Source organism: Vigna unguiculata, chromosome 8, assembly GCF_004118075.2.
Source record: "Vigna unguiculata cultivar IT97K-499-35 chromosome 8, ASM411807v1, whole genome shotgun sequence".
NCBI classification, from domain to species: domain Eukaryota; kingdom Viridiplantae; phylum Streptophyta; class Magnoliopsida; order Fabales; family Fabaceae; genus Vigna; species Vigna unguiculata.
The window spans coordinates 24,646,918-24,660,620 of record NC_040286.1 but is presented as its reverse complement, the minus strand read 5'-3'; the positions used below and the strand labels follow the sequence as shown (position 1 = coordinate 24,660,620).

The window sequence follows — 13,703 nt, the reverse complement described above, 5'->3', positions numbered from 1 at the left end:
AAACAAACTAAACCTAACTAAACTTAATATAAAATAACCAGACCTAACTAAACTTAACATAAAGTAACCAGGGTTAAACTAATACAAATGAACAAAGAAAATCTAACGTCCTTCCATCCGAAAAAAAGAATCAATTCCTGAAAATGGACATAGCGTTAATGTGTAACCAATATATCAAACAGTTGATCTGCACAACATTACTATCCTACAGGTACATCATAATCACCGCCGCCATCGTAATATATTTCTAAGATTGTTTAGAATGATACGTGTGGTCCCATGCAAAGCATCTCAACAAATTAACATTTTTTGGACCATGGATTTGGAACTCTAGTGTTTCTCTCTTCTTTTCCTGTTGTCAACTACCTAACCTTTAATTAAATGGGGTGTTATTATTTTTAACAAACTTTTCCTAACATTGCAAATTGAAATCTCATGTTGATTTCAGCCTATGAACCAAAGATCATAGATGACATATACCATGATACCCGTAATTTACTCCCAATTGCCTCCAAATGGTTTCAACCTTCATTGTTGTAGGAACGTGAATAAAAAACAAAGTTCTACTACTCCACATGGTTTTAATATGCAACACCCTTCATTTTTTCAAGTAAAGATTCCCTAAGAAATGCTTACTGAAAATTTCTAATTACACCCTCTACAGCATATTTTTCTATTATTGGTTGGTGTTTGCTAAAATAACAAAATTCAGCCTTACGTTTTATTTAACGAATTCCAGAATTAGTTTCTTTGTTTTCAATAAATTTTAAGACACATGTATTAGAAAGTGTGTTACTCGTAGTTCTGAATATTCATTTACCTGAAACAGACACGGCATGTCTGCATATACAAGAAAAAGACTGTGCAGTTTCGCATTCAAGAAGTGCTAGCTAGCTATAATGGCTGATTCACTATCAGTTAATGTTGATTCTTTATATTTGTTTCCTATGGAAAGATTTCTGCACAATGCATTTGGGAGAGAAAAGTAAAGAATTACAAAATAGTAAAAATACGAAAAAGAATGAATGTACAAATCTTACAAATCATTAATTTATTGAATACTTTTGGACAATTTTGCAATCAGTGGTTACAATTTAGCATCTTTATCTCCAAAGTGAATGGTTTAACTTTTACTTAGGAAGAACAAAATTGCTCCTATGTATAAATTTAACATTTGTTGCATGCTTGAGGTAGGAACTGATTTGGTGCCTTTATTGATTGGAACAGAGAAAAAATCTCTCTGAATAAAGAAGTCTTGCTCTTACACAAGGCAATATGTGCAATTTCAGTGAGGAGTCAGTGAACCTAGAATATATACTTGCAGGCAAATCATAATTATAATCATTTGGGATCTGTAATATTTACAGATCCCAACTTGAACCATGCTGTTGTAACATTAACATATCCAATCATAATCATTACCCTTTAAGATATAAATGATACACTTGCAGTCCATGGACTTGATTAAAAATAAACAATATGATAACTTTAGCTATATCCTTAGAAGTGCAAGTTCCGAATGTTTCATACAATTTAGATGAGGAGTAAGTTACTAAATTGTTGCAATTATTGACTTACCTTTACTCAACCATAGGAAACTTAAGGAATAAGCATCACAAGGACAGGAAAAACAAAACCAAAAGGAGTCTTGGGCACTGTCTTTTAGTTTGCCATATAGAGAAGTTTTGGAGATGTGAGCACCGAGATGAATGCACTTTCCAGCAGTCAAAATAAATGTACAGGATTACCGGACAGGAAACGTAAATAACTAACTACCTCAAATGATAAGCACAACCCTGAGTTTAAGAGAGGACCAAAGGTCCAATTCGAATAGTGGCTCTTTCTCCTCCACAACACAAATTATACTATACAGTAGGCCTAAAAATTTTGTACAAGAGAGCAAACGGCACTGCAGATGAAACTACTACCCGCATGAACTGAAATTTTCATGCACATTCGAGGTCAGCCGTTAATCATGTGTCAAGACATGTTTAAGGATGTAGGAAATGATCACATGTATGACCAATACGAGGTTCGCCATCCCACTTTTCCCAAAAGATGAGTGAGACTGCGTTTTCCATCTCCCTGATACTAATCACCACGTTCTAGCTCTGAATTACCTGTAATTAAAGTGTTAATTGTAACAAGATGAAAAGATCATAACATTAGATAAGAAACAACTGGAACGGTTATAAAAAGTATGCATGGTCAAGTGTTAAGATCCATATTTGTTCTTTCAAACCTCGATTATACACTATTTCCAAAATCACCAAATGGTCATGACCTAGTAAAGTTGTAATGAAAAAGTTTATCATGAAGCACAAAGTACACACATGTCATTTATCTTTTCTTGCTTTGGGAAATCTCACCCAGTCTGAGGTAGCCGCGTCCAGTTCATCAATTGATGGGACTGAGGATGCTGCCTCTGCAAGTATGATGAACTGGCTCCAATACCATTTTCATCATCTACAAATTGTTCCGAGAAGTTAGATGCTGGGGGAGACCAAACCGGAACCACACCCCCATCCCTTTCTCTCCTAGTACTACTTGACGATTCTGCTGTGGAATCTTCAGCCGCATTTCTCAGCCACATTTCAGTAGCATTATTCTGTACTCGAGTGTTTCTATTTACATTCGGCAGCCCTCCATGATTCACTGTCTCTCTTGCATTTTGCTCTGTGGTCACATTTGTAGGAACTTCGGCTCTGTTGTCTGCTGCTGAGTTTCGAAGGTCTGAGGAAGTTTCTTCCTCTTCCACTCTCACATGGGAAGAAGTCATACTTGGGACCATCTGATCCTCGTAGCGCCGTGTACCATGAGGTGGGTTGTTCCTAACAGGTTCAACAGGTCTTTCTTCCATGTGTGTGTCTTGAGGAAAAGCAATAGGGGCTGATTCAGATGAGTCTCCAAGACCTTCCTCGGTTCCATTTTCAATTGCAGCTCTTGAAGCTGCTTCTTGTTGCCACATTTGTATGAGTGCTTCCTGCAGTCTGACTTTTGCAGCATCTATTCCCACAATGGGAAGAGGATAATTTGAACCAAGTTCAATTCCAGCAGCTTGTAGTACATACTCTGGTGCATTCCACGGATGGTGTATCCATTCAGTTGGTAATCTAGCAAGTTCTGGAAGCCAGCGTCGAACATATTCTCCATTTGGGTCACATTTATACCCCTCAAACTGAAAAAACAAATAAACTCAAATGAGTTCATCAATCACAAGTTATTTATCATCTTTAAGCATTCAAATAGAAGACAGTAGCATAGCTCAAGTCTCAAAATGTCAAAGTCAAAGTTCATTATTCAATCAAAATCTTTGGAGTTTCAATCCAACTTCCCCCAAAATGGAAGAAACATAATCATGATTGAGTCAAATCTTAACTTATTAGTTATGATTGATCAACGGTTTTCGAATGATAACAATGACCATCTCAAATTTTCAACATGAACGAGTTCAGATAAGGCAAGGTAGGCCAGAATGTTGTCTTGTCATGCCTCGAAATTTTACTTTCAAACACTTAGCAGAGTTAACAGACAGCATTACTACAGATCAGACAAATGAAACCTCTCTCTACTCACTGAAATGTAATCAATATTGGGATAGACCTTTAACCTTCATCTAAAATTCAAACCATAAATATTTAAGGGAGTTCAGAGAAGAGGGTGGAAGTACATTTTGTTCCATTTCACTTGTACAAAACCTCAGTGGTGGACAAAAGAGTATTTGATTTGGCACAAATTGTTCAAACCAGAAAAGTAATAACAGTATTATGAAACTCGTGACATTGCTTCCCTTTTCAATATATATAAAAAAAATAACATGTACACAGATGATCATACAGAAAAAGTTACCCACACAAAGACATATTATGTAGTTTATACACAGAAGCAACTGCACCTGTGGATTATCTATTCGATCAAATTCGCGACCATCAGGGAGAGTACCAGATATGTACTGCCAACCAAGAGCATCACTCTCAAGATCTGCATCCAAAAGGGTATCCCAGAAATACTTCATTCCCCATCTCCAAGGAAGCTGCAGCACCTTCACAAAGAAACTTGAAACCACAACACGTATCCGATCATGCAACCAACCAGTTGCCCACAACTCTCTCATTCCAGCATCCACCAAAGGGTACCCTGTTCTGCCTTGTCTCCAAGCCTTGAAGTACCCTTCATTCACCACCCAAGGGAAAAACTTGAGGTGGCCCAGAAGGGGCCTCTCATGACTGTAGGGGTGGTTGAAACTGATGTACCTCGAATACTCTCTAAGACCAATAGACTTGAGAAACAAGTTCACACTCTCTTCACCAGCCTTGTTTCCTTCATTGGCCCAAAACACTTGCTTAATGCGGACAAGATGAAACACTTTCTTTACACTCACCTCACCAAAGTGCAGATGTGGAGAGAGAAATGAGGTTGTGGCACTATCAGCCTTCCTACGATTCTTTGAGTATTCAATCAGAGGACCATTTATGAATGCTGTCAATGCCTTGTCAGCATTGCTCCACCCCGGTGACCATGCTCGAGAAAGAAGAGCATTGCTTGCCTTCTCTAAATCGTCTTCAAACACCAATGTATCACAAGGGCACCTTGAAGCATCACCTGAAACAGAGAAACAATTATTAACATAGTGCAAATGAAATTCATGACAAATGACAGTGCTACATAGAAAACAAAATGTACAAACATACTGAAGTGCACTTGACATACTAGTAGAGTGTACAAAAATAGGATCATTGTCAATAATGAAAGTATCATGGCTTTCCTAAGTTTTTTGACAAAAACTTAGTCCATTAGTCACGAAAGTGCATGAATTAGCCATTAAATTAGACCTCCATTACATGCCTTCTTTCTGTTTAACAAAGAACTATCTGAATCACATTTTGCATGACTACAATAGAGAATATTTTTTCAGACCAAACTCATAAAGCTTCCATACATAACCAAAATATGTCAGCTGTAACAACTGAATACAGTATTTGCTTCATCTTTACTTTTATAATTTTACAATTAATGGTTGGAAGGACCTACTTTGGAAGCCTATTGGCAGAATGATCTATGAATTTTTCATTGCATTTAAAGTTCAAAACAAGTTCGATCTAGTTAAATAGTATGATTTTACTTTTTTGCCTTTTTCTATGTTAGATAGGAACTTTTTAAGCGGTTAAAAGCATAGATGTTCATTTCCCAATTTGGATAATTTGTTGAAGTGCCGACTTCAAACTAGAACCACAAAAGGAGAATGACTTGTGCAGCTGGCCCCCAATCAATATTAAATTAATAAAAACAAAAAATGTGAGGCTATGAAGAAAAATGAATAAAAGTAGACCTGGAATAATTCTTTTAGGTGGGAGAAGAGGTGCTTGTGGGTCATAAGGCATGCTGAGGCATCTTTCCCAAAAAGCAGAAAAAGTTGTGAATGGTTGGCCATGAGCGTCATTCACATCCCATGGTTCATACAATAAGTCTGAGTTGAATGAACGTACGGTAATGCCCTGTGCAGTCAGAACTTCCTTTGTTCGGTGATCCCTCACAAGTGACAATGGATCTGCAACACAGATAGTTACTTAATTTGATATCATCATGAAGCTGCAGTGACGAACTTCACTTTTCTTATCAAACTATGAAAAAGGAAATCCAACGATATAAGTAGAGATCACAAATGACAAGGCAGGCTATAGGAAGAAGAAAAACTCAGACAACCATAACACAAACTATATATGGAAAAAAAACATGACCAAATAATCAAAGAAACAACTAGAACTGATAGAATTAAGGATCCTACAATCTATAATGATGTTTGTCATTAGTAAGCAAAGAATCTGCTATAGTCATAGTATCATAGACCATCTCTAGGTAGCAATCTAGAGGCTTTCAAATAACCCCTCCAAAATAATTCAACAAAACAAAAAAGGAAGGAAGTTGCACTAGGAAACACAAGAACCATATATCATACATGGTAAGCATGAAAAGTAGGCCATGTAAGAAAAGGCAAAAACAGAAACTGACCATATAAATGGTTGAAAAAGAGTTGAGTAGCCCCAGTGGACTTAACAACCTCCAATAGAGAAGAAACACTATTAGTGGAACGCTTGGTGATTAGGGGAGTGCCAAGGCTTCTCAAAGAGGAATCAAGGTGAGCCAAACTTTGTTTGAGCCACCACCTAGAGACCCTCCCAGGGTAGTATTGACCCTCTTCTTCTGGAGCCCAAATGAAAACAGCAACCACAGCTCCTGCTCTCACTCCTGCAGCAAGTGCAGGATTATCCTCTACCCTCAGATCTCTCCTAAACCACACTATGCTGCATCCTCCTCCTGACATCTTCACAAATATTCTTCACCAAAACCACAACCTCAAGCACTCTGTTATTCACACACACAACCATATACCAGATCTCTTTCCTTAATCCTTTCCCTTTCAGTACTGAGCCTTAACAACACCACCAACAAATGCTAGCTTACTATTCTTATCTTTTTCTCTTCTTCTCCCTCTCTCTCTCTCCCACTTTTTTTATTCCTTTTGGTGTTGGTTTTCTTTACCGAGAGAGATTATAGGCCATAAGAAGGTAAAAAGCACAATCTGATATTTGAGTAGACAACTTTGAGGCTTGGCACTTATCTTTTAATTCCCCTTTCTCCCACACTTTGGCATTTCTTTTGGGAGGGGGGATTGATTTCTTTTTCCAGAAAATTCGTATTTTGGTCCTTTCACACCCAAGTTGCAACCAGAGAGAAGAGACACTGAAGACGGGGTCCAAGTAGAGAGAGAAAGAGAGATGGGATGTGAGGAAGAACAAGTGAAGAGGATTGGCCAACGTTGTGGGGGATACAATGAATTGATAGGCAAACCGCAACCACACCTTTTTAGTGTCACGTAGATTTTCGTATTTCTATTATCCTATGCAACAAAAACAAATCACATCTACGTCTCTAGTTTCTTCTATTTCTATCCAAGTGACATGACGCGGAATCAGAAAATGATGGATACAGATACAGTGCTTGTGCCTATAACTGCCTCATCTCATCTCATGCCCTCTTCAAAATTTACGAACTTTTCTTTTTCAGCGTACTTACGTTACATTTTCTATCTCGTGACTCTCTCTGCTCACAACCCCACCAACCCTTTCATCATGCCACCACTCTCAAACTACGTTACCTTTTTTTCATCATTCCACGCTTCTAGCTCTGTTTCAACACCGAAGAAGATTCTTTTGTGTCATTGTAGAGTTGCAAATGTAGAACAAAACTAATAAGGAATTGTCAAACTCTTGCACCATACGTAGATTTTTTTCTTAAAGTCAATGTGATACTTTTGTTACCTTTTCTCAACGATTCGGGTTGGTTACTTGTGCTAATCAATTGTTTTTAGTCCATGTATGGTGTAAAAACTTACAACTAATAAATATTATTCAGTAGTTTGGAACTTTCTTAATTAATTGAGATGTAACCCACGGCTTTATATAATACTAGAACACTGTGTTAATGCGCTGAAAAAACTGATGAGGACATAATGAGGTAACGTACTATTTAATTTTCTGGCACCGGGTTTTTTATTTTGTACGGACAACGTATTTAATGTAACACTTAACTTTTACCAGGAATGGATGTAAAATGAAATTACAGCGCCAACAAAAAATTACTGTGACTGTCATTTTGTAAGAAAGATGTTATAATAAACGTACTCATTATAATGACTCGTTATACTTCTTGATAATTTACTCTAGAAACATTTTCTGTGCTTTATACCTTTCTTTGTCCGTTTTAGTTGTTGATTTTCGGAATGTTTAAACAAGTTAGAGTTTCAATTATCGGCGTTTTCTTATTGTTTGTGAGAGTTATGTTTAAAAAAAAATGATAACCTGGTGGTTGTAACAATCAAATGTCCTATATCACAGATTAGTTGGTGAAAAGCAGACCATTTATTCAATAAAATTTGTTTAAGTGACTGATACCGATTGCTCAAGGAAGAAGAGAAGACAACAACACGAAATTGTTATGCTTAAAAGAATGTTTGAATATCTCACATGGCCTAGATATATGATTAAATTATAGATATAGATAAATATAAATTTCACTTTATCAGCGAAACTATTAATATTATATTAAATTATATTTAAAGTTTATTTTCATAAAATAATATTCGAGTTGGTCCAAACGAAGTTTGTTAGTGTTAAAGTATTATTCTTTATCGAATTTTTACTAGACTATCACAAACATTTAATCTCATTTAAAATGTTTCAATATATAGGTTGGTTTAAATCTAATTTTATTCAAAAATGTTTTTTATTTGTGTAAATAAAAATATGTTTTATTTGTGTAAATAAAAATATGTTTTATTTCAACACATAATTTATCAACATACATAAAAACACAGTTTAAATGAGTTATTTATTGTCTTGACAAACATAATTGAGTTTAGCAAATATTAAGGTTGAATTTCACCTATTTTATTCTATTCACAACATGAACTTAATCTACTCATTATTGATCAAACTATATTAAGGATCGAAAATTACATTTCTCTTGATAGTGTATATTTTGAACTTGTAACAAACTTTGCAATAATTGTTTATAGCTTTGATGTGTGTAATTCATGTATATAGAAAAATTTTCGTCTTACACTAAAAAGCGTGATCACCATTGGCCGTCATAATTCTTTAAAGGGTTCGAAAATCTTTTTAAAAGGCTTTCAAAACATATTAATGGATTAATATTTAAGATAATCAATATAATCTTAAGTTTCATAATCAATTATCATTAACAATAATAATCCATTAGATCAAATTGTTTCAAAAACATGTTTACGCTAATATTAAGCTTTGAAATAATTTATTATCTCGTGTTATAACTTGCACAATTAATCAATTCGGTGAGATTTAATCAATTAAAATTTTTCTGTTTTGTTTATTTATAAATTGTTCGCAAGGTTGTCTTGAAAAATCATTAAATTCTTTCACAGCTATTGATTTCATACGTCCAAGAAAAGTCTTCATAGCCTACAATGTGTTCACTATTCACTATGAGGCCACCGTGGGTTTCTTCCTATTTACCATCTTCTAATTTATAAAGATCAAGGTATCCAAATTTTTTTTATATTTTGACGATTTTAATGGCGTTTAATACCACCACTTTTTATTATATGACAGTTGGAGAATTATCATATTTTATAGAACAACTTTTCCATTTATAGAACATTTTCTTTTTTTTCCTTCATGTCATGTTATTACTGTACTACTACTTCTTCCTACTCCTTCCTCATCCCAACTACAACTTTCTCCTCCTCCGGCTCCGTTTCATTGTCGCCTTTGACTTCTCCTCCTCTCTCATCTCCTTTTTATCCTATATTTTCTTCTTTTTTTTCTTCTCATCCATCTTAAAATTTATTAATAAAACATATTTTGTTGGATTTAGTGTCCATTTTATCAATAAACTTATCGACAAATTAAAAAAAGATCAATTACCTACAATAGATTTTAAAAACCTTCAATTACCAATGATTTTGAACAAAATTTAATTGTCGACAGATTTGATCAATGATTTCTAAAAGAATTCCAATTATTGAAGATTTAAAGAAAAAAATTAATTACCGATAGATTTAAGAGTGAATTTTAATTGAATTACTAACAGAATTACCAACGAATTTAAACAAATTCAATTATCGGCATATTTTACCATGAAATAATTAAAGCTCAAAGATGAGAACTTTGACATCTATTTGATTGATAAATTTTATAGATAAAATTTATCAATGGATCCTTTGCATTCTAAATATTTTATTGACAAATTTATTATCAACAAAAATATCCATTAGTAATAAAAATTTAAAATACATGAATAAAATCTACTTTCTTGACATTTTTTTTGTTAGTAAAATTTCATTGGTAATTACTAAATTTCATGTAGTGTGTTGCCTCTATTAAGGAATTTTAAATGATATAACATGCAAATGTAGTAATAAAGCCTATACCTCAAGAGTTTATCAGTTTTAAATATACATAATGTTTATTAGTAGCTTCATTGGTTTTTCACGAACCAATTTGATGACCATGGTAAGGGCACTAAGGGTGAGAGGTGATTGCCATGGGAGCTAGAAAAGGTTAAGTTGACAAGGATGTTTAAGTGATAATAGTCTCTTAAGGAACTAATATTTTGAGAGTATAGTTTGGTAAGAATATGGAAGGGAATTATAGGAAGTAGGAAAAATGTGACACATTAAAATCTTCACATAAAATAACACGCGTTACACATATGATCATGAATATATACATCTTGATTAATTATCAAATGATCATATATATAAATATGTTGCATGAGTCATATCTTTTGACTATGACACTCACATGCATAAAGATAGATATAAGAATGCATTATGTAGGTAAGGGTGAGATTCTACTCTCTAGCATATCGTATAACTTTCTTTATGTTATATTTTAACATGGTTTCCTGGTTTAGTATTCTTCGATTGTTGACAATACTTATTATTTTTTTTTTTTGTGTTGATATTCTTTATGTTTCTTCCTTGGCAATCAATCATAAAAGAGAACACTTTTGCTTTGATAATTTCTTATCAAGCTTTGTCTTTAGACGATTCTTGTAAATATTCATTTCCTCAAAGTATATATATCCTTTGGGATGTGTTTCCCAAGAATCACCATTAAATTCAATAATATTCATCATGTTGATGTAATAAGATTCAAATAATTTTATCATATCTAGTTTCCAAGGGTTGAAGCTCTCACCTTTGAATATAGGAGGTAAGCTTTAGTTTCTAGTGAAGTTACATGTTAGCTTTAAAATGGAGGTTGAATAAAACTATTTAAAATATATTTTGAAAACATTTTGCAGGTAACCTATTAATGGTACAGGTTGTCTAATGGTTTTATACTCTTTTCACAATACTTTTATAAGGGAATAACCAAACAATAATGCAAGAGTAAATGAAATAATAGTGCAAAACTTATATTGGTTCACCACAACAAGCTACGTTTAGTTCTCAGAAGCTTAACAACAATGAGTTTCATTATTTATTGTCACTTTTTAACTTACACCAAAGCACAAAAATCACTTATAGTTATCCGAGTACATAAGATATCTGAAGAAAAAAGTACACAAGTCTCTCTATATTTTCCACTAAACGTTTTTGGAATTTAGCTTTGAGTACATAATGCCTCTCTAGGCCTAATACACAAATTTTGTCTAGGTTACAACAACAAAGTCATTTTTACAAAGTTATACAACATTCACTCTCTATAACTTATTTGTTTGGAAGATGAATTTTTGTTCTAGTAGTTAAGACTTTCAACATTTTATCTTATAGACATGTAATGTTGATGTTGTTTATCAAGACTTCTATTTTATTTTTTCTATCATTACTTGCATGATGGTGTTTTCTTTGTATAGTATCCAAAATGATCGTTGAAAAATGTGTTATAGAGCAATTGCTTGTCAAATCATTCCTATCATCACTTTCTTTTGACATCCTTTGGCTTGTCTTACTTTGAGGCGGTTGAAACACACATTTATTTTTATAATTGTCTCTATATTACGAAAAGGGATTTTCACACATTTATAGTTGACACTTTTGTTAATATGTTCATAAGATAGTTTTTGTGGATCAATTGTAGAAAATTAGATGATATGACATCCTAATTATGCTTCTAACATACTTTATAGGTTGTAACTATTCTAGTTGGTATAGTGGTCGAAAGTTTGATGTTTATATAGGAGACATATGTTGATAGGCACTACATTAGGATTCCTTCATCTTAGTTCTCCTTAGAAAGTCATATTCTTTATAACTTCGTGTCTTACAATACATTAAACTAGAGATAATTTAGAACACTTTCTCTTAATCTTCTTTTTGCTTTTTTAACTTGCGTTATTTTGACATTTTGACACTTCTTGTTAGAAGATTGTGTCATCGTCATTTCTACTTTTATTCCTTTTATCATGGAGGACACATGATTTCTATTATAAGAATAAACTTCTATTGTGTGAAGAGTATTTGGTAATATGTAAAAAGACATGGTAGTCTAATACTTTGTTACTCTTGAGTAGCATCTGATACTTTTGAAAGACTCTACTTGTGTATTTAATATGATATAAAGATTAAAATATACATTTAGTCCCCATTTTCGTTTAGTTTTTTCATTTTAACCCTAATATTGTTTTTTTTTCAATTAGGTTCTAATTTTCGTCAATTTTGTTCAATTTGGTCTTTCTTTACTAATGTCGTTTAAATAATTAACAGTAATGAACAATGACAATCATGTGTCACTTTGTGTTTTTTTTTTTTTTTAATTTTTAACTTGTCAATCCAACAGTGTGCCACATGTCAAAGTCAATGTTTTATATTCAATTTGGTCCCTATATTCATTATTTTTGTTCAATTTAATTCCAATTTTGTTTAAAATTGAGTAATTTTGTCTCTCTCGAAATTGATACAAAATTTAATTTTTCTATAAAACTTAGAATGACATTTTATTAAAATTCACATTTTTATTAAATATTTTTTGTTTAATAAGGTTATAATTAGTTAAAATTAGAACAAAAATTCTAAGGAGGACAACCAACACTGTAGATATAAAATTTTAAAATTAGACCTCATCTTTACAATTTCCATTCGAATTTTAAACTAATTGTAACCCTAAACCAAAAAATATATAATAAAAATGTGAATTTTAATAAAACATCGTTATAACATTTATGTAAAAAATAATTTGAGGAGGGACAAAAATTGCTTCATTTTAAATTAAATTGGGATTAAATTGAAAAAGAATAACGAATATAAGAACCAAATTAAATATAAAACATTGACTCTAATACGTGACAAGTTGTTAGATTAACACGAATACATTTTTTTTAAATTAAAAAAATTAAAAAAACCCAAAAAACACGAAAGTGATAGTCATTGTTCATTATCGTTAATTATTAAATGACGTTAGCAAAAAAATGACCAAATTGAACAAAATTGACGAAAATTGGGACGTGATTGAACAAAAAATTAATAATATGACTAAAATGATAAAACTGCAGAAAAATAGGGACCGAATTAGGAATGTAAAAAATATTTGTACCCATGGGTATTCGCGGATAATCCGCGATAGATAGGAAATGGATATTGAAGATGGATACCCGCGGGAATGGGTACGATTATTTTTTATACTCAAATGTTAACGGGACAGGTACGAATATTATAGTATTCATGCCCGTGGATACCCGTACCTGTTATACTCTAATTTAAATTAAAAAAATTAAAACATTAACACATTGATTTTGATTGAGTTATTTTTTATTAATTGGTTTTAAAAAATCTCTATTTATTTGTAAATTGTCATTCAACACTATTTAAATGAGTATTTTTCACTTTGTTTGAAATTTATAAAGGTTCTACATTGTATTTTTATTTGAATTTATGGTTAAATTTTTTTACTAAGTATTAAATTTTTTTTTTGTAAATACCCACGAGTACCCGTGGATATTAAAAAAATATGTGGGTACTCGTATAATGGATACCTGCACATATATGAGTACGAATACAACATGGATATTTATCCAACAAGTAGGATATGGGAGAATTACTACCCGTACCTTACGTGTCCCATTGACGTCCCTAAACCGAATGTATATTTTAACATGATGATGAAGACCCTCTAGGCCTACATCATGCTCAAGGCCCAATCTTAGGCCTACATGCATTTCAA

The 13,703-nt window shown here is 32.8% G+C and overlaps 1 protein-coding gene across 2 annotated transcripts; it reads right to left on the bottom strand.

Annotated features, from left to right (window-relative positions):
• Positions 1–1,294: 1,294 nt before the first annotated feature.
• LOC114194512 (cryptochrome-1-like) lies at positions 1,295–6,892 on the bottom strand. 2 transcript variants are annotated; one of them, XM_028084786.1, is made up of 5 exons: positions 6,010–6,892; positions 5,330–5,548; positions 3,896–4,602; positions 2,334–3,178; positions 1,295–2,120 (listed from the first exon to the last, which is right to left on the bottom strand). In XM_028084786.1, exons 1-4 carry the CDS (start codon positions 6,320–6,322, stop codon positions 2,366–2,368), a joined length of 2,052 nt encoding a protein of 683 aa, XP_027940587.1. In that variant the 5' UTR covers positions 6,323–6,892; the 3' UTR covers positions 1,295–2,120; positions 2,334–2,365. The 2 variants fall into 2 exon arrangements, with proteins under 2 accessions (XP_027940587.1, XP_027940586.1); XM_028084785.1 differs by having other exon boundaries at positions 2,370–3,178; positions 6,010–6,887.
• Positions 6,893–13,703: the final 6,811 nt, after the last annotated feature.

Bases quoted from the DNA above. Each gene is read 5' to 3' on its own strand.
- LOC114194512 (XM_028084786.1), bottom strand. From the start codon at position 6,322: ATGTCAGGAGGAGGATGCAGCATAGTGTGGTTTAGGAGAGATCTGAGG. The intron at 5,549-6,009 runs GTCAGTTTCTGT...TCTGTGTTGCAG, and splicing joins CTTTTTCAACCATTTATATG to ATCCATTGTCACTTGTGAGG. The intron at 3,179-3,895 runs GTGCAGTTGCTT...TTGTTTTTTCAG, and splicing joins ATCGAATAGATAATCCACAG to TTTGAGGGGTATAAATGTGA.